Source organism: Salvelinus alpinus, chromosome 20 (assembly GCF_045679555.1).
Source record: "Salvelinus alpinus chromosome 20, SLU_Salpinus.1, whole genome shotgun sequence".
Classification (NCBI taxonomy): domain Eukaryota; kingdom Metazoa; phylum Chordata; class Actinopteri; order Salmoniformes; family Salmonidae; genus Salvelinus; species Salvelinus alpinus.
This window is the reverse complement of record NC_092105.1, coordinates 26,000,617-26,021,767: the sequence shown is the minus strand read 5'-3', so window position 1 is coordinate 26,021,767 and position 21,151 is coordinate 26,000,617. Positions and strand designations below refer to the sequence as shown.

General features: G+C 44.0%; 1 protein-coding gene across 1 annotated transcript; it reads right to left on the bottom strand.

Moving 5' to 3' along the window:
• Positions 1–208: 208 nt before the first annotated feature.
• Positions 209–20,626, bottom strand: LOC139546569 (coiled-coil domain-containing protein 138-like). Its single transcript, XM_071355106.1, has 13 exons — positions 20,406–20,626; positions 19,907–20,073; positions 19,703–19,803; positions 19,279–19,553; positions 19,049–19,168; positions 15,175–15,252; positions 14,961–15,071; positions 14,528–14,683; positions 14,257–14,376; positions 13,511–13,697; positions 12,073–12,246; positions 2,399–2,537; positions 209–799 (listed from the first exon to the last, which is right to left on the bottom strand). Exons 1-13 carry the CDS (start codon positions 20,481–20,483, stop codon positions 673–675), a joined length of 1,833 nt encoding a protein of 610 aa, XP_071211207.1. The 5' UTR covers positions 20,484–20,626; the 3' UTR covers positions 209–672.
• Positions 20,627–21,151: the final 525 nt, after the last annotated feature.

The following is a 21,151-nucleotide window of genomic DNA, read 5'->3' as shown; positions in this document are numbered from 1 at the left end:
TGGTTCATGCACCCCCACAAGACCGTTCTGCAGCGCTTGCTTGCCAACACCACACACTTATGCAGGACTTTTATTTTGTGAGGTGATGAAGAAACTAAGCAGCAGACCAACATTTTAGAAAAGTCTGTATAATAATAGGCAAACTATCCTATAAACAGTTTGCCTGAAATTCCAAGGTGAACAGGGACCAACACCCTGACGAACCAGCAAAGTTTAAATTATATTTTTTATTCAACATACTGACAAACAGGGCTCTTTACAGAGGAGAGATCTGAAATGTCTGTCAGTGTGATATTCTCCTCACCGTCACCAAACAGAACCATTCTGGACTCGTTAAACACTTCCAGCTTTAGTCCATAACAAACAAACTAGTTTATAGAAAACATATGTGACATAAACTAATGTATTTCACAACTATATGACAGAGAAATCAAACACTGTTTCCCATAATTTCTTCGTTTATTGCTTTTAAAAGCTTCCTAGTGAAATCATCTTTACCTCAGAATGCATGAGACAAACATTATAGCCTCTCCCAACATGATGCTCATTTCATAGCAGATGGTAAACATGTTCAAAACAATGTACAACATATAGGTTAAGATCATATAAAAACATATTACAAAACTAAAGAAAAAGAAAAAGTCACCACCACAATAAGGTTATACGTGTGTGTTATTTCAGATTGAGTAGTATAGAGCTAAGGTTCAATGACAAAAAGGTGAGTGTAGGGTCAGTTGTTCTGTGCATCTCCTGCAGCAGCAGATGAAGAGAGCAGAGCTCAAACAGCCGCCTGTTCTTCCTGTGAAAACCAGAAAACAGAGTATGTAACACTGGGTCTATGAATGATAGTATACCTAGCACCACATGTGCTACAAATGCACCGGATCTTGTAATAAAACGGTCCTATATTCTTTGGTCCTATATTACTAGATATTCTTTGGTCCTATATTACTAGATATTCTTTGGTCCTATATTACTAGATATTCTTTGGTCCAATATTACTAGATATTCTTTGGTCCTATATTACTAGATATTCTTTGGTCCTATATTACTAGATATTCTTTGGTCCTATATTACTAGATATTCTTTGGTCCTATATTACTAGATATTCTTTGGTCCTATATTACTAGATATTCTTTGGTCCTATATTACTAGATATTCTTTGGTCCTATATTACTAGATATTCTTTGGTCCTATATTACTAGATATTCTTTGGTCCTATATTACTAGATATTCTTTGGTCCAATATTACTAGATATTCTTTGGTCCAATATTACTAGATATTCTTTGGTCCAATATTACTAGATATTCTTTGGTCCTATATTACTAGATATTCTTTGGTCCAATATTACCAGATATTCTTTGGTCCAATATTACTAGATATTCTTTGGTCCAATATTACTAGATATTCTTTGGTCCAATATTACTAGATATTCTTTGGTCCAATATTACTAGATATTCTTTGGTCCAATATTACTAGATATTCTTTGGTCCAATATTACTAGATATTCTTTGGTCCAATATTACTAGATATTCTTTGGTCCAATATTACTAGATATTCTTTGGTCCTATATTACTAGATATTCTTTGGTCCTATATTACTAGATATTCTTTGGTCCTATATTACTAGATATTCTTTGGTCCTATATTACTAGATATTCTTTGGTCCAATATTACTAGATATTCTTTGGTCCTATATTGTTAGATATTCTTTGGTCCTATATTACTAGATATTCTTTGGTCCTATATTACTAGATATTCTTTGGTCCTATATTATTAGATATTCTTTTGTCCTATATTATTAGATATTCTTTGGTCCTATATTACTAGATATTCTTTGGTCCTATATTACTAGATATTATTTTGTCCAATATTACTAGATATTCTTTGGTCCTATATTATTAGATATTCTTTGGTCCTATATTATTAGATATTCTTTGGTCCTATATTATTAGATATTCTTTGGTCCTATATTATTAGATATTCTTTGGTCCTATATTACTAGATATTCTTTTGTCCAATATTACTAGATATTCTTTGGTCCTATATTATTAGATATTCTTTGGTCCTATATTATTAGATATTCTTTGGTCCTATATTATTAGATATTCTTTGGTCCTATATTATTAGATATTCTTTGGTCCTATACAGGGTTAAATGGAGGGTTCTGCTGGAAGGTGCTGTGGGTCACCTCTCATCTACAGCCTGACAACATTCATCACAACCTATACAGGAAACCATGACATCATCTACCGACACAATACCCAGGGGTTTCCAACTCCACTAATGGTGGTGTGGGGGGGGGTTCAGGTTTTGGTTCCAACCTTGCAATAACACGCCTGATTTAGCTAATCATGATTCTGAGTCCAGACTGAAGAACATGATCAGTTTGTCTCACCTGATCTTGGAGAGTTTCTGTAGGATGATGGAGAGTTTCTCCAGAAGAGGAAGTTCTAGTCTGGGGTTCTTCACAAGGAGAGCTGCAGTACGGAAGAACTCTTCAGTACTGCAAGCAGACAGGAACTCAGACAGATACCCTGCAGAGAGGAAACACCTAGATAGGTATACAGACTCTGAAGAACCTTACGGTAACTGTTAACTGAAGACGATGTGCGTGATGAAACAACGGAAGCCATTTATTTTATTTGGAGGGAGTGACGTAGGCGGGGGGACCGGTGGGTGATGTGAGCATGGGCGAGAGAGGGTGAACAGGGCGGGACCTAAGTTGGGGAAAGCTGAACTTCCAAATCAAATCAAATCAAATCAAATTTTATTAGTCACATACACATGGTTAGCAGATGTTAATGCGAGTGTAGCGAAATGCTTGTGCTTCTAGTTCCGACAATGCAGTAATAACCAACAGTAATCTAACCTAACAATTCCACACTACTACCTTACACACACACACAAGTGTAAAGGGATAAAGAATATGTACATAAAGATATATGAATGAGTGGTGGTACAGAACGGCATGGCAGATGCAGTAGATGGTATAGAGTACGGTATATACATATGAGATGAGTACTGTAGGGTATGTAAACATAAGTGGCATAGTTTAAAGTGGCTAGTGGTACATGTATTGCATAAAGATGGCAAGATGCAGTAGATGATATAGAGTACAGTATATATACATACAGTGGGGAGAACAAGTATTTGATACACTGCCGATTTTGCAGGTTTTCCTACTTACAAAGAATGTAGAGGTCTGTCATTTTTATCATAGGTACACTTCAACTGTGAGAGACGGAATCTAAAACAAATATCCAGAAAATCACATTGTATGATTTTTAAGTAATTAATTTGCATTTTATTGCATGACATAAGTATTTGATCACCTACCAACCAGTAAGAATTCCGGCTCTCACAGACCTGTTAGTTTTTCTTTAAGAAGCCCTCCTGATTCGTAGCACACTCATTACCTGTATTAACTGCACCTGATTTGAATCTCGTTACCTGTATAAAAGACACCTGTCCACAGAAGCACTCATTCAACCAGACTCCAACCTCTCCACAATGGCCAAGACCAGAGAGCTGTGTAAGGACATCAGGGATAAGATTGTAGACCTGCACAAGGCTGGGATGGGCTACAGGACAATAGGCAAGCAGCTTGGTGAGAAGGCAACAACTGTTGGCTACAATTATTAGAAAATGGAAGAAGTTCAAGATGAACGGTCAATCACCCTCGGTCTGGGGCTCCATGCAAGATCTCACCTCGTGGGGCATGCAATGATCATGAGGAATGGTGAGGGATCAGCCCAGAACTACACAGGCAGGACCTGGTCAATGACCTGAAGAGCAGCTGGGACCACAGTCTCAAAGAAAACCATTAGTAACACACTACGCCGTCATGGATTAAAATCCTGCAGCGCACGCAAGGTCCCCCTGCTCAAGCCAGCGCATGTCCAGGCCCGTCTGAAGTTTGCCAATGACCATCTGGATGATCCAGAGGAGGAACTGGGAGAACGTGTCATGTGGTCTGATGAGACAAAAATAGAGCTTCTTTGGTCATAAACTCCACTCGCCGTGTTTGGAGGAAGAAGAAGGATGAGTACAACCCCATGAACACCATCCCAACCGTGAAGCATGGAGGTGGAAACATCATTCTTTGGGGATGCTTTTCTGCAAAGGGGACAGGACGACTGCACCGTATTGAGGGGAGGATGGATGGGGCCATGTACCGTCGAGATCTTGGACCAACAACCTCCTTCCCTCAGTAAGAGCATTGAAGATGGGTCGTGGCTGGGTACTTCCAGCATGACAACGACCCGAAACACACAGCCAGGGCAACTAAGGAGTGGCTCACGTAAGAAGCATCATCAAGGTCCTGGAGTGGCCTTGCCAGTCTCCAGACCTGAACCCAATAGAAAATCTTTGGAGGGAGCCGAAAGTCCGTATTGCCCAGCGACAGCCCCGAAACCTGAAGGATCTGGAGAAGGTCTGTATGGAGGAGTGGGCCAAAATCCCTGCTGCAGTGTGTGCAAACCTGGTCAAGCCAACTACAGGAAACGTATGATCTCTGTAATTGCAAACTAAGGGTTTCTGTACCAAATATTAAGTTCATGCTTTTGCTGATGTATCAAATACTTATGTCATGCAATAAAATGCAAATAAATTACTTAAAAATCATACAATGTGATTTTCTGGATTTTTGTTTTAGATTCCTTCTCTCACAGTTGAAGTGTACCTATGATAAAAATTACAGACCTCTACATGCTTTGTAAGTAGGAAAACCTGCAAAATCGGCAGTGTATCAAATACTTGTTCTCCCCACTGTATACATATGAGATGGGTAATGTAGGGTATGTAAACATTGTATTAAGTGGCATTGCTTAAAGTGGCTAGTGGTACATTTTTACATAATTTCCATCAATTCCCATTTTTAAAGTGGCTGGAGTTGGGTCAGTATGTTGGCAGCGGCCGCTAAATGTTAGTGGTGGCTGTTTAACAGTCTGATGGCCTTGAGATAGAAGCTGTTTTTCAGTCTCTCGGTCCCTGCTTTGATGCACCTGTACTGACCTCGCCTTCTGGATGATAGCGGGGTGAACAGGCAGTGGCTTGGGTGGTTGTTGTCCTTGATGATCTTTATGGCCTTCCTGTGACATCGGGTGGTGTAGGTGTCCTGGAGGGCAGGTAGTTTGCCCCTGGTGATGCGTTCTGCAGACCTCACTACCCTCTGGAGAGCCTTACGGTTGTGGGCGGAGCAGTTGCCGTACCAGGCGGTGATACAGCCCGACAGGATGCTCTCGATTGTGCATCTGTAGAAGTTTGTGAGTGCTTTTGGTGACAAGCCGAATTTCTTCAGCCTCCTGAGGTTGAAGAGGCGCTGCTGCGCCTTCTTCACAACGCTGTCTGTGTGGGTGGACCAGTTCAGTTTGTCCGTGATGTGTACACCGAGGAACTTAAAACTTTCCACCTTCTCCACTACTGACCCGTCGATGTGGATAGGGGGGTGCTCCCTCTGCTGTTTCCTGAAGTCCACAATCATCTCCTTTGTTTTGTTGACGTTGAGTATGAGGTTATTTTCCTGACACCACACTCCGAGGGCCCTCACCTCCTCCCTGTAGGCCGTCTCGTCGTTGTTGGTGATCAAGCCTACCACTGTAGTGTCATCCGCAAACTTGATGATTGAGTTGGAGGCGTGCATGGCCACGCAGTCGTGGGTGAACAGGGAGTACAGGAGAGGGCTCAGAACGCACCCTTGTGGGGCCCCAGTGTTGAGGATCAGCGGGGTGGAGATGTTGTTACCTACCCTCACCACCTGGGGGCGGCCCGTCAGGAAGTCCAGGACCCAGTTGCACAGGGCGGGGTCGAGACCCAGGGTCTCGAGCTTGATGACGAGTTTGGAGGGTACTATGGTGTTAAATGCTGAGCTGTAATCGATGAACAGCATTCTCACATGGGTATTCCTCTTGTCCAGATGGGTTAGGGCAGTGTGCAGTGTGGTTGCGATTGCGTCGTCTGTGGACCTATTGGGTCGGTAAGCAAATTGGAGTGGGTCTAGGGTGTCCGGTAGGGTGGAGGTGATATGGTCCTTGACTAGTCTCTCAAAGCACTTCATGATGACGGAAGTGAGTGCTACGGGGCGGTAGTCGTTTAGCTCAGTTACCTTAGCTTTCTTGGGAACAGGAACAATGGTGGCCCTCTTGAAGCATGTGGGAACAGCAGACTGGGATAAGGATTGATTGAATATGTCCGTAAACACACCAGCCAGCTGGTCTGCGCATGCTCTGAGGACGCGGCTGGGAATGCCGTCTGGGCCTGCAGCCTTGCGAGGGTTAACACGTTTAAATGTTTTACTCACCTCGGCTGCAGTGAAGGAGAGCCCGCAGGTTTTGGTAGGGGGCCGTGTCAGTGGCACTGTATTGTCCTCAAAGCGGGCAAAAAAGTTGTTTAGCCTGTCTGGGAGCAAGACATCCTGGTCCTCGACGGGGCTGGTTTTCTTTTTGTAATCCGTGATTGACTGTAGACCCTGCCACATACCTCTTGTGTCTGAGCTGTTGAATTTCGACTCGATTTTGTCTCTGTACTGAGACTTAGCCTGTTTGATTGCCTTGCGGAGAGAATAGCTACACTGTTTGTATTCGGTCATGCTTCCGGTCACCTTGCCCTGGTTAAAAGCAGTGGTTCGCGCTTTCAGTTTCACGCGAATGCTGCCGTCAATCCACGGTTTCTGGTTTGGGAATGTTTTTATCGTTGCTGTGGGTACGACATCGTCAATGCGCTTCCTAATGAACTCGCTCACCGAATCAGCATATTCGTCAATATTGTTGTTGGACGCGATGCGGAACATATTCCAATCCGCGTGATCGAAGCAGTCTTGAAGCGTGGATTCAGATTGGTCGGACCAGCGTTGAACAGACCTGAGCGCGGGAGCTTGTTGTTTGAGTTTTTGTTTGTAGGCTGGAATCAACAAAATGGAGTCGTGGTCAGCTTTTCCGAAAGGGGGGCGGGGGAGGGCCTTATAAGCGTCGCGGAAATTAGTATAACAATGGTCTAGTGTTTTTCCAGCCCTGGTAGCACAATCGATATGCTGATAGAATTTAGGGAGTTTTGTTTTTAGATTAGCCTTGTTAAAATCCCCAGCTACGATGAATGCAGCCTCAGGGTGTGTGGTTTCCAGTTTACAAAGAGTCAGATAAAGTTCGTTCAGGGCCATCGATGTGTCTGCTTGGGGGGGAATGTATACGGCTGTGATTATGATTGACGAGAATTCCCTTGGTAGATAATGCGGTCGACATTTGATTGTGAGGAGTTCTAGATCAGGTGAACAGAACGACTTGAGTTCTTGTGTGTTGTTATGATGATCACACCACTTCTCGTTAATCATAAGGCATACCCCCCCGCCCCTCTTCTTACCGGAAAGATGTTTGTTTCTGTCGGCGCGATGCATGAAGAAACCAGCTGGCTGCACCGACTCCGTTAGCGTCCCTTGAGTTAGCCATGTTTCCGTGAAGCAGAGCACGTTGCAATCCCTGATGTCTCTCTGGAATGCTACCCGTGCTCGGATTTCATCAACCTTATTGTCAAGAGACTGGACATTGGCGAGTAGTATGCTAGGGAGTGGAGCGCGATGTGCCCGTCTCCGAAGCCTGACCACGAGACCGCCACGTTTTCCCCTTTTTCGGCGTCGCACAGGGTCGCCGGCTGGGATCAGATCCATTGTATTGTGTGGAAGGCAAAACACTGGATCCGTTTCGGGAAAGTCATATTCCTGGTAGGAACGATGATGAGTTGACGTTAATCGTATGTTCAGTAGTTCCTCCCGACTGTATGTAATGAAACCTAAGATTACCCGGGGTACCGATGTAAGAAATAACACGTAAAAAAACAAAATACTGCATATTTTCCAAGGAACACGAAGCGAGGCAGCCATCTCTTTTCGGCGCCGGAAGTTAGAGCAAATACTCTGTGATATCGCGGCACGATTTACCAATCGAAGCTCACTATAGCTTCCAGCCTCTACTGGATTGGCTATTGTTGCATAGCACTATCTAGCATGCTTGCTAGCACCCACATGAGGGTGAAGCTAGCGTGGCTATTCAAATGATTGATGATAGTTAACAGGCACTGTTACACACAGGCAGACAGACAGTTCCACTGAAGAACCCTACACAGTCCTGTCTACTCTTGTTAACCTGCTCAGTCATCCCATCATCGGGCCTATAACTGTACAACCAGCCTCTGCTGCGAGCAGAATGGATCAGAAACCCAGCTGAAGTGTTCCAGTCGTAGTACAGATGCTAATCAATTCCACTCAGCCAACGAGAGTAAATCTATATGATTTCAGGTCAAGCAGAGTCCATATTGTCAGTGTTAACTCTGTCTTACAGGGAGGCATAGATCTCAGCATGTTTCTCCCAGATAAGTCAAATCAGAGCCAGTCAGGCAGTATGGTAAAAGGCTGGACAGACTACAATCACAACCATAAGTGTACAGTCATGGCCAAAAGTTTTGAGAATGACACAAATATTAATTTCCACAAAGTTTGCTGCTTCAGTGTCTTCAGATATTTTTGTCAGATGTTACTATGGAATACTGAAGTATAATTACAAGCATTTCATAAGTGTCAAAGGCTTTTATTGACAATTACATGAAGTTGATGCAAATAGTCAATATTGACCCTTCTTTTTCAAGACCTCTGCAATCTGCCCTGGCATGCTGTCAATTAACTTCTGGGCCACATCCTGACTGATGGCAGCCCATTCTTGCATAATCAATGCTTGGAGTTTGTCAGAATTTGTGGGTTTTTGTTTGTCCACCCGCCTCTTGAGGATTGAGTTCTCAATGGGATTAAGGTCTGGGGAGTTTCCTGGCCATGGACCCAAAATATTGTTGTTTTGTTCCCCGAGCCACATAGTTATCACTTTTGCCTTATGGCAAGGTGCTCGATCATGCTGGAAAAGGCATTGTTCGTCACCAAACTGTTCCTGGATGGTTGGGAGAAGTTGCTCTCGGAGGATGTGTTGGTACCATTCTTTATTCATGGCTGTGTTCGTAGGCAAAATTGTGAGCGAGCCCACTCCATTGGCTGAGAAGCAACCCCACACATGAACGGTCTCAGGATGCTTTACTGTTGGCATGACACAGGACTGATGGTAGCGCTCACCTTGTCTTCTCCGGACAAGCTTTTTTCCGGATGCCGCAAACAATCGGAAAGGGGGTTCATCAGAGAAAATGACTTTACCCCAGTCCTCAGCAGTCCAATCCCTGTACCTTTTGCAGAATATCAGTCTGTCCCTGATGTTTTTCCTGGAGAGAAGTTGCTTCTTTGCTGCCCTTCTTGACACCAGGCCATCCTCCAAAAGTCTTCGCCTCACTGTGCGTGCAGATGCACTCACACCTGCCTGCTGCCATTCCTGAGCAAGCTCTGTACTGGTGGTGCCCCGATCCCGCAGCTGAATCAACTTTAGGAGACGGTCCTGGCGCTTGCTGGACTTTCTTGGGAGCCCTGAAGCCTTCACAACAATTGAACCGCTCTCGAAGTTCTTGATGATCCGATAAATGGTTGATTTAGGTGCAATCTTACTGCCAGCAATATCCTTGCCTGTGAAGCCCTTTTCGTGAAAAGCAATGATGACGGCACGTGTTTCCGTGCAGGTAACCATGGTTGACAGAGGAAGAGCAATGATTCCAAGCACCACCCTCCTTTTGAGGCTTCCAGTCTGTTATTCGAACTCAATCAGCATGACAGAGTGATCTCCAGCCTTGTCCTCGTCAACACTCACACCTGTGTTAACGAGAGAATCACTGACATGATGTCAGCTGGTCCTTTTGTGGCAGGGCTGAAATGCAGTGGAAATGTTTTTTGGGGATTCAGTTCATTTGCATGGCAAAGAGGGACTTTGCAATTAATCTGATCACTCTTCATAACATTCTGGAGTATATGCAAATTGCCATCATACAAACTGAGGCAGCAGACTTTGTGAAAATGTATATTTGTGTCATTCTCAAAACTTTTGGCCACGACTGTAGAATATGTGACAAAGTCATTGATCCGACATGACACAGTACTTCTCATAACCAACAGAGAACTGCCCCAAAATTCAGCCACATTTCTATTTTTACAGTCAACACATTTTTTATTTTACTAGTTCAGTTGACTGAGAACACATACTCGCACAAAAAAACACATACAAAAATGACCTGGGGGATTCAATTCAAACATTTATTTTCCCTGTGATAGGTTCAATAGGGAATAAAAGAGTAGAGTAATTGTGCGTGAAAAAGCAATCTGCTTTAGAGACAGCCTCATGGTGTTACTGTAGCTACTGTACTTTAGCAGACTGGCAGAGACCCAGGAGGTCCATCCCTGTTACTGTAGCAGAGAGCTAGACACCTCCATCTGGTCCCTAGCCTCTCCTCTCTTCAGGCTCTTTCAGCCTTACTGTATGTGTGACAGGGGAGAGAAACTTCAAACACTATGGGTCAGTGGTAGAACGGTCCATGTCCAGGCTGATTTAGGGGGGAGGGGGTTCTCTTTATGGTCCCCCCTGGTTCTCCCCCTGTCTCTATAGGACACATGGACTGGATTACTGTAATATAGCCTGAGAGAGTTATATGGGGGCTTTGCCTTGGGCACAGACACTAAGCAGGCCTACTGTAGGACAGGACACACACTGGGGAGAGGGTGACCTGCAGGTGTGAACCAGACCTCTGTGTGTGTGTGTGTGTGTGTGTGTGTGTCTGTGACAGACACTATGCAGGCATACTGTATAAAGGCGTCCGCATGCTTCCCATCCAAAACAGTTTGTGTACATACAACATTTTGTGACGTTTTTGTTAGTTTTGTCTTCGGCTGTTTGTGTCACAAAATGTTTTCTTGAGGCAACAGTAGGGGTTCTTCAATTAAGTGTTTGTTGTCATTCAACGAGAGACAGCATGTTTTCATGCAAACATTTTTTCTTGAGAAATACTGCACCAAACATCTTAGGCAAAAACTGTAAAAATCATGACATTTCTTGTGTTATCTTAGATTCATTCAGACCATTTTGAGGAAATGTATACTGGCTATGGCCTCAAGATGGACAAACAGTACTTTTGCCAGTTTTTTCTGATTATTTAAGCGAAAGTCTTAAGGGAGTATGCGAGGCACAGACGTTCACTTTGCCTAGCCGAGTTCTGCTAGGACCAAACCCAACCTAGTATGCAGGCGCCTTAACAGGGCAGCCACAGAGGGGGAATTGAGTTGACCTTCTGGTGTGAACTGCATGAAGGAACCCAGCCATACCGAACTGTACAGGGGTCGAGGAGGCTGCATTGTAGGCAGACACAGCAAGCCTGCAGTAGTACAAGACAGGGGAGGTGTGTGTCAGGCGGTTTAGTGGTGACCTTCAGGTGTGAACCCCAACTCTCCGTCATGGCCTCACTCACACTCACCTCATTACTCCCCTGTAAACCACGCTAATCACCAGCTCTCCCATAAATCATAGTGGGGTGCTGAGATCTCAACCTGCCACACTAGACTTTAGTGGACCAAGAGCTTAGCTCTGCTCAGTGTCTCTCTCACACACACACACACACACACACACACACACACACACACACACACACACACACACACACACACACACACACACACACACACACACACACACACACACACACACACACACACACACACACACACACACACACACACACACACACACACACACACACACACACACACACACACACACTTTGTTCAGTATCAGCCAATGACACAAATTAGTCAAACATAAAGCACATAATTGGAGCATACTGTAACTGTACTGTTATGGAGAGAGTATACTGTGGTGGGAATCTGTGGGGTGTCTCCATACTCATGGGTCTTTGAGCTGCACTGACTGAGGGTGGCAGGTATCTTAGTGGTTAGAGCGTTGGGTCAGTAACCAAGGGTTGCTAGCTCGAATCCCCGAGCAGACCGGGTGAAATCTCTCGATCTGCCCTTGAGCAAGGCACTTAACCAGGGTCGGCGTCAGTGGCCGTGACCCCACTCTCTGAGGGTGTCTCAGGGGGAGTGGGATATGCATTTCACACCACACACAGGTTACCTTTGATTAATAGTGAGAGAAGTAGTGTATCTATACTTACGTGACTCTGTGCTGAGCTGCATTAGGATGTCTACGGGGGTCTGCAGCCCCCCCTTCCCTCCTCGGAGCAGGGCTAGGAGGACAGACACTCCCCCGTACTGAAGAAACAGCCCCCGGACATCCACACACACCAGGTCACTGTGGAGGGAGTCCAACACCTGGGCTAAGATGTCAGCTGGAGGGAAAAGAGGAGTTAGGTCACACAGATAACCTGGACACTGCCACTGAAATCCAACCCCCATCTCTCTGCTACCAACACTTATCCCATCCCAGCTGGAGGCTCACCGAGACATGGGAGATCAGTGAACAGGTCTGTCTAAAGCCCCAGGGATAAATCACACTGGAGCTGACACTCTGAATGTGACCCTGACAAACTGCTGTTCTGCCCTGCATGTCTGCTTGCTCCTCTCTCCCCTAGTCAGAGCCGTACAGACAGGAGTAGTGGATAATGAACAACCCAGTATAAGCAGACAGCGTGAGAGTGGCTAGGAGAGACATCATGGTTACTGAGAAGACATCTTTATGGGGCCTGTGTCACTGATGATCTCCAGATACACAGCACTGTAGTCTGTAACTGGCCTAGCCAGGGGGCTGGAGGGGTACACCAGAACCCCCCTGACCCAAAGCCTGCCTGCCTGCCTCCCTCTCTCTCTGGTCCAAACCCATTAAGGCACTGTATTTCCAGAAAGCTTTGTTTTCTTTACACGACCCAGACCCACAGCATGAACAGCTACGTGCCTCATTCTAACCCCTTCTGTCTGTCTGTGTCTGTGTCTGTCTCTGTCTCTGTCTCTGTCTGTGTCTGTGTCTCTGTCTCTGTCTCTGTCTCTGTCTCTGTCTCTGTCTCTGTCTCTGTCTCTGTCTCTGTCTCTGTCTCTGTCTCTGTCTCTGTCTCTGTCTGTAGACAGGTTTTTATTAGTTCAGATGTTTTTCTGTAGACGGTTAAAAGCTTTTTGAAGCCTGATACCTCAGTCTGACATGGTACCTATTAAAGAACTAAGAAGAAATATTCTTCCTATATGAACAAACCAGTTTCATGTCCATCCAGAGACAGAGCTAAGCCAACCTGGCAGAAAGCTTGCCCTTTGGGGGTTTAGGCCTGGGTTGCTGTTAAGAACTTGCTAACAAATGTATTTGTGAAAAGCACGAAACAAATAACATTTGATTGATTGGGTGATTGATTGATAGCTGCACGGCACTCTATAGAGCACAGTACTACTGTGAGTCACACACTCACTAGAAAGAGACAATTAAATAAACCTGTATTCATACCCAATGGAAAACCACACTGCCCTCTGCTGGGGACTTCACATAACTACACCAAAAATGAATTGACAGACATATCAAAGGATATCCCTTGGATTTAGGAAGAATATAGAATTATTGGATAAGTGTTTGCATTAGACATTGTGTGTATATGTAGTGGTGCAGGGTTTTACCCTGGGTGATGGTCCTGAGGATGATGAGGGAGGAGAGGAGACGTGTGTGGGGACAGAGGCTCCTGTATAGAGAGGGAGGTAGAGGAGGGCCCCTGGTCTTCAGAGGGCCGCTGGGGTCCTGCTGCTGGGTCGGAACCCTGGACACCTCCTCCCCCAGACGCCGCAAAGTGGACGACAGAGCCACCGGCTACATACAGAGACACACGTACCCACAGTTAGTCAGTGGGAGTCCAGCGTTGTGATTATGTTTCTGGCCTTGTGGTTCTCCCTCAACACGTTGCTGTAATGCTACAGCATGAGATTCCAGTTTAAACATCAAATGGTTGCCCTGACACTGCCAGACAAACAAACACACTCCCCGCGTTTCAGTTCTGAGATGCGTTGGATCCGGGATGGCATCCATGCTTGTTGTTGACTATCTGGGCTGGGAGTTTTCATTGAGAACCAGACAGAGATTCTATCCAGTTGGGTCTGAGCCTCTCTCTGTCAGTGCGATGTCTGTTCTCCAGACAGACACACAGCCTGTTCTACATACGACTAATACAACTTGATAACTTCTAATGTACCCCACACTAATTAACCACATACTGGCCAGGCCAGCACAGGACACAGTCCGACACAAGGGATTCAATAACAATGTTTACAGCATGAAAACAAAATTCTACTTTCTTCTCACAGCTGGGAAGAGAATGCATTCTCAGTTTGTGTTGTGTAGTGTTGTGTTGTTGCGTGGTGTTGTGTATTACCTGCATGCTGTTGTCTATCTCTCTCAGGCTCCAGTATATAAACTTGATCAGGGACAGGGTACCAGAGGGGTCTGGTGACGCAGAGGACTGCTGCAGCTGCTCAACCAACAGAGGCAAAACCTAGAGACAGGAGGTCGACAACAACACAATATAAACAAAACATTATAAACTACAAAACACAGGATCAACACAAAGCCTGGGACATCATAACAAGATAAACACATAGCGTAATAAGCCAAAACGACCCCCTGGACTAGTCCAGTTCTCCCACCTTAGAGCACCTGTCGTGGAGAGAGACCACTGGTGACGTGTGCTGCTGACCCTGGGCTGTTCTGCTGTCTCCTGCTACTGGAGGAAACGTCTGTCTGTCTAGAATCCAATCCAATAGCAAAGCCAGCAGCCTGAGAGGGGCGGGACTTACACTACCCTGCAGAATGAGACAACCAGTAACCAGTTTGGTTAGAGTCTGGCTATACTAAATGGTGTGTTTTCCAAACAACCACATTGACAGGAAATTGGACTTTAAAAGGTAGTTAGAAACAACCACCACCACTGTTGATTAGAATAATTACGGTACCAGTCTATGAGTCTTCATCAGGGAGTATGTGTGGGGTTAGGGCTGCATTAGCTACAATCACAGTTAACACAGTAATAACACTAGTAGTCAGTACCCACCGTTCTCAGTGGAAATGCCATATACACACCTTGGCTGGCTTGGAGGTGGCTTTTTTCTCGGGTTTAGAAGGTTTGGACTCAATGGCCTTCTGACAAACGTTCTCTCTCCCTTTCTGTGCCATGGAGTATTCATACTTCCTCTAGAGAGAGAGAGAAAATCACATGTAAATGAACAGACAGTATGTATAGGGGTTGAGGGTCTGAATAACACAGGTCTATTTTGCTTGTTGTGTGTCTTCCTACCTGAAGGTTCTCTAGCCGAGCCTGGACCTTCCTGAACTGGTTCTCCAGACGCTTGTTCTGCTCACTCAGCTCATTCAGCTGAACACAATACAATCATACAACACAAACAGTTAAAACACTTTTACTCAGGGCAACTCACTACACAACGTTCTAACTAAGTGATCAATCAGAACCAGCGCCCTCCTGTGGTCAGTTGAGACAGTCATACAGTACCTTCAGAAAGTATTCACAGTCTTGAGTCAATAAGTATTCAACCTCTTTGTTATGGCAAGTCTAAATAAGATCAGGAGTAAATATTTGCTTAACAAGCCACATAATAAGTGGCATGGACTCACTCTGTATGCAATAATAGTATTTCATTATTTAACTAGGCAAGTCAGTTAAGAACAAATTCTTATTTACAATGGCAGCCTATCCCGGCCAAAAACAGACGACGCTAGGCCAATTGTGCGCCGCCCTATGGGAGTCCAAATCACGACCGGTTGTGACACAGTCCTGGATCGAACCAGGGTCTGTAGTGACGCCTCTAGCACTGAGATGCAGCGCCTTAGACCGCTGCGCCACTCGGGAGCAACATGATTGTTGAATCACTACCTCATCTCTGTACCCCACACATGCAATTATCTGTAAGGTCCCTCAGTTTGAGCAGTGAATATCAAACACAGATTCAACCACAAAGACCAGGGAGGTTTTCCAATGCTTGGTAGATGGGTAAAAAAAAAAAGCATGGTGAAGTTATTAATTACACTTTGGATGGTGTATCAATACACCCAGTCAAAGACACAGGCGTCCTTCCTAACTCACTTGGCGAAGAGGAAGGAAACCAGTCAGGGATTTCACCATGAGGCCAATGGTGACATTAAAACAGTTACAGAGTTTAATGGCTGTGATAGTAGAAAACTGAGGATGGATCAACAGCATTGTAGTTACTCCACAATACTAACATAAAAGTGAAAAAAAGGAAGCCTGTACGGAATAAAAATATTCCAAAACATGCATCCTGTTTGCAACAAGGCACTAAATTATTACTGCAAAAAGTGCGGCAAAGCAATTAACTTTTTGTCCTGAATACAAAGGGTTATGTTTGGGGCAAATCCAATACAACACATTACGGAGTATCACTCTCCATATTTTTAAGCATAGCGGTGGCTGCATCATGTTATGGGAATGCTTGTTATCGTTAAGGACTGTGAAGTTTTTCAGGATAAAAAAAATGTACTGAATGGAACTAAGCACAGGCAAAATCCTAGCAAAAAACCTGGTTCAGTCTGCTTTCGACCAGACACTGGGAGACGAATTCACCTTTCAGCAGGACAATAACCAAATGCCCAATCTATACTGGAGTATATATATACACATATATATATATATATATATATATAATTATTATTTTTCTCTTAGGGGGTTGATCAGGATTATTATTGCAGATAGATTGTAGCTTCCATCAAAGTAATTGTCTGCATCCTTTCCAATCCCATATACATTTTTTGTAAATAAATAATAATAAATATATATATATATATATATATATACACATACACAGTTTAAGTCTGAAGTTTACATACACTTAGATTGGAGTCATTAAAATGTGTTTTTCAACCACTCCACAAATTTCTTCTTATCTACAGTTTTGGCAAGTCGGTTAGGACATCTACTTTGTGCATGACACAAGTAATTTTTCCAACAATTGTTTACAGACAGATTATTTCACTGCATCACAATTCCAGTGGGTCAGAAGTTAAGTGACTTTAAACAGCTTGGAAAATTCCAGAAAATTCCATCATGGCTTTAGAAACTTCTGATAGGCTAATTGACATAATTTGAGTCAATTGGAGGGGTACCTGTGGATGTATTTCAAGGCCTACCTTCAAACTCGGTGCCTCTTTGCTTGACATCATGGGAAAATCAACAGAAATCAGCCAAGACCTCAGAAAATAAATTGCTCCCAAGTCTGGTTCATCCTTGGGAGCAATTTCCAAATGCCTGAAGATACCACGTTCATCTGTACAAACAATAGTACGCAAGTATAAACACCATGGGACCACGCAGCCGTCATACCACTCAGGAAGGAGACGCGTTCTGTCTCCTAGAGATGAATGTATTTTGGTGCGAAAAGTGCAAATCAATCCCAGAACAACAGCAAAGGACCTTGTGAAGATGCTGGAGGAAACCGGTACAAAAGTATCTATATCCACAGTAAAACAGGTCCTATATTGACATAACCTGAAAGCCCGCTCAGCAAGGAAGAAGCCACTGCTCCAAAACCGCCATAAAAAAGCCAGACTACGGTTTGCAACTGCACATGTGGACAAAGATCGTACTTTTCGGAAAATGTCCTCTGGTCTGATGAAACAAAAATAGAACTGTTTGGCCATAATGGCCATCGTTATGTTTGGAGGAAAAAGGGGGAGGCTTGCAAGCCGAAGAACATCATCCCAACCGTGAATCACGGGGGTGGCAGCATCATGTTGTGGGGGTGCTTTGCAGCAGGAGGGACTGGTGCACTTCACAAAATAGATGGCATCATGAGGAAAGGAAAGTTATGTGGATACATTAAAGCAACATCTCAAGACATCAGTCAGGAAGTTAAAGCTTGGTCGCAAATGGGTCCTCCAAATGGACAATGACCCCAAGCATACTTCCAAAGTTGAGGCAAAATGGCTTAAGGACAACAAAGTCAAAGTATTGGAGTGGCCATCACAAAGCCCTGACCTCAATCCCATAGAATATTTGTGGGCAGAACTGAAAAAGCATGTGCGAGCAAGGAGGCCTACAAACCTGACTCAGTTACACTAGCTCTGTCAGGAGGAATGGGCCAAAATTCACCCAACTTATTGTGGGAAGCTTGTGGAAGGCTACCCAAAACGTTTGATCCAAGTTAAACAATTTGAAGGCTATGCTACCAAATACTAAATAAGTGTATGTAAACTTCTGACCCACTGGGAATGTGATGAAAGAAATAAAAGCTGAAATAAATCACTCTACAATTATTCTGTCATTTCACATTCTTAAAATAAAGTGGTGATCCTAACTGACAGGGAATTTTTACTTGGATTAAAAGTCAGGAATTGTGAAAAACTGAGTTTAAATGTATTTGGCTAAGGTGTATGTAAACTTCTGACTTCAACTGTATATACGCACATCACACAGACATACATACCCACATATATATATATTTATATAAATATACATACATATACTGTGCCTTCGGAGAGTATTCAGAACCCTTGACTTTTCCCACATTTTGTTGCGTTACAGCCTGTTTATTTTCCTCATCAATCTACACACAATACCCCATAATGACAAAGCAAAAACAGGTTTTTAGAAAAATACATAAAGAAATTACATTTACATAAGTATTCAGACCCTTTACTCAGTACTTTCTTGAAGCACCTTTGGCAGCGATTACAGCATCGAGTCTTCTTGGGTATGACGCTACAAGCTTGGCACACCTGTATTTGGGGAGTTTCTCCCATTCTTCTCTGTCAGGTTGGCTGGGAACCATCGTTGCACAGCTATTTTCAGGTTTCTCCAGAGATGTTCGATCGGGTTCAATGCAGGAGTGGCTTCGGGACAAGTCTCTGAATGTCCTTGAGAGGCCCAGCCAGAGCACAGACTTGAACCCGATTTTTTACTACATTTGCAAAAATTTTGAAAAACATGTTTTTGCTTTGTTATTATGGGGTATTGTGTGTAGAGTGATGAGGGGGGGAAAACGATTTAATCAATAAGAATAAGGCTGCAACATAACAAAATGTGGTAAGAGTCAAGGGGTCTGAATACTTTCTGAATGCACTGTACAATGGAAGACAGTCACATGACATCATGACACATGATCTTAGGTTAAATGCAGCCAGCTGAAGCAGATGCTTGCCTGTTTCTTCATGTTGTCGTTGAGTTCCTTGATGGAGTTGAAGCTGGACTTTAACCTCTTGTTCTCCCTGGTTCTCTCGCTCAGCTGCTCCTGTAGCTGACTCACCTCCTCACTGCGGCTCTGACGGAATACACAGATGTTCAGAACCGCTAACACAACGCACTTAAAAAAAAACCTGTGAGGAAGAGATCATATTCAACCTTGAGGGATTGCTGAAGATGTGTGTTTACCTCCTCTTGCTGTAGCAGTCTGTTCTCTCTGTCCTGGAGCTGGGCCGACCACTGCAGCTGGCTCAAACGTTCTGCCTGTAGTTGTTGGTAGATGTGCAGCATCTCCTGGTAGACCTGTCCCATCACTGAGGGGCAGGAGGGGGAGAGGACAGGGGAGGACTGCTGCTGCCTCACCCCTTTCTCCCCCCTCACCTCCTCTTCTCTGGCCAGGCCTACGGTGGACTCAGTCTCTCGGGAGCCCAAGGTACGGGCCAGGCTGGAGGGCAGGGTCATATCTGAAACAGAAAAACTCATACACTGTTTTTTTGTCAAGTGTTTTCATTTTGAAGAAAGCAGTATTGGTATGATTAATATGATAAAAAATAATGCATACTCTAGCTTCATCTGTTGAGACATGCTGAATATAAGAAGACCCGACACACACCTGTCTCTGTGTAGTGGATCTGTGTGTCCAGGAGAGAGCTGAAAGTATAGTTCTCACTCAGGTCCTCCTCACTGTCACCCCGACTACAGTCACTGTACAACCTGGGTAAGCAGACAGGGACACATCAGTGGCATATGGTAGCTTGGCCCCATCAATTATAACACAAGGTGTTGGTCTGAAAGAAATGCTGGGAGAAAGACTGACCTGTCTGGAGGGTTGGTGACAGCCTGGAACAGTTCCTGTAAAGCTCTGTTGTAACCTCTCATCTCTCTGGTGGTGGTGCGTCTAGACCTGGGGGACGTCACAACTCTCTGCTGCCCACCATCGTAGTGTCTTCCACTCAGCGCAGGTGCTTTCTGCTCTGTAGATACCTGTCAAAAGGCAATAGTGAGCTATAGCATGTTCAGTCACTGCAACGTACGTGCACAACCTAGTACTAGTAATAACAAGCCAACTAACGTTAGCTAACTATTTAGCTAGCTAACTAAGTCGATAAGAGTTTGCTGGTTTGCTTGTTCTCTTGGTAACGACTCCGAGTGATCCAGCTAGCTAACAAACGAAGTTAGCTAGCTGGAACACTCGGGGTCGTTACCAAGGGAACAATCAAACCTGCTAGCTAAGGCTATCTACCTGGCTAGCTAGTTACTGTAAGCTAGCTAAATATTTAGCTAGTTTGCTTGTTAGATATATACACATTACTAACCCGTTTCCTTTCCAGATATTTCATTTTCAGCCTCTCAACCGTAACGTCCAACTCGCTCTCTGACGATTCGTTGTTCATCTTGAGGTTTCACACAGATCTATTGTTTTTCAACAAACTCCAAAAGCACAGTTAACTTGTTGTCTAATTTGTGTTGTCAGTTTGAATTATGTGCATTTTTCCTAAACCGGAAATGAAAAACCTGCAAATCTGCTGTCATCCTGAGGGCGGCGCCATTACACAATACATACATATACACATACCTATTCTGACATTGTGCTCGTGCTTACAGTGTGAGGGACCGTCACTGCTGTTGTAGCCTTCTGTGCTCAGTGCTGGGATGAATCTATCAACCTGTTCAAGAACCTGTTCCACATTCTGTAAAATAATACACTCACAAAAAAAAAAAAAAAATTAAATCATATAGTGCATGTAGTCTTTGATACGCAGGACATAGTGCATGTTTTGCAACATAAGATATTATATAAACAAGCACCAAATTACACATGCTAATATCGCTACTCAACAACTACTACACACATATACTATTATTAAGATACTGTTAAGACCAGCTATTCCTTGCCTCAGAATGATGTAAAATTGTATTAGTTCCTCACCCAGATGGTATTTAAATGCATATAGGTTAAAGGTGAGATATGATTCATACTGTATGAATCATAACATAACTCATCTTTAGACTGATATAGATACATAAATACCATCTGGGTGTGGAGGGAACCATAGTCTGA

Coding starts and splice junctions, on each gene's coding strand:
- LOC139546569 (XM_071355106.1), bottom strand. CDS start 20,483: ATGAACAACGAATCGTCAGAGAGCGAGTTGGACGTTACGGTTGAGAGG. Junction 14,684..14,960: donor CCACCTCCAAGCCAGCCAAG/GTGTGTATATGG, acceptor CTCATTCTGCAG/GGTAGTGTAAGTCCCGCCCC. Junction 2,538..12,072: donor GCAGCTCAGCACAGAGTCAC/GTAAGTATAGAT, acceptor TCCTCTCTGCAG/GGTATCTGTCTGAGTTCCTG.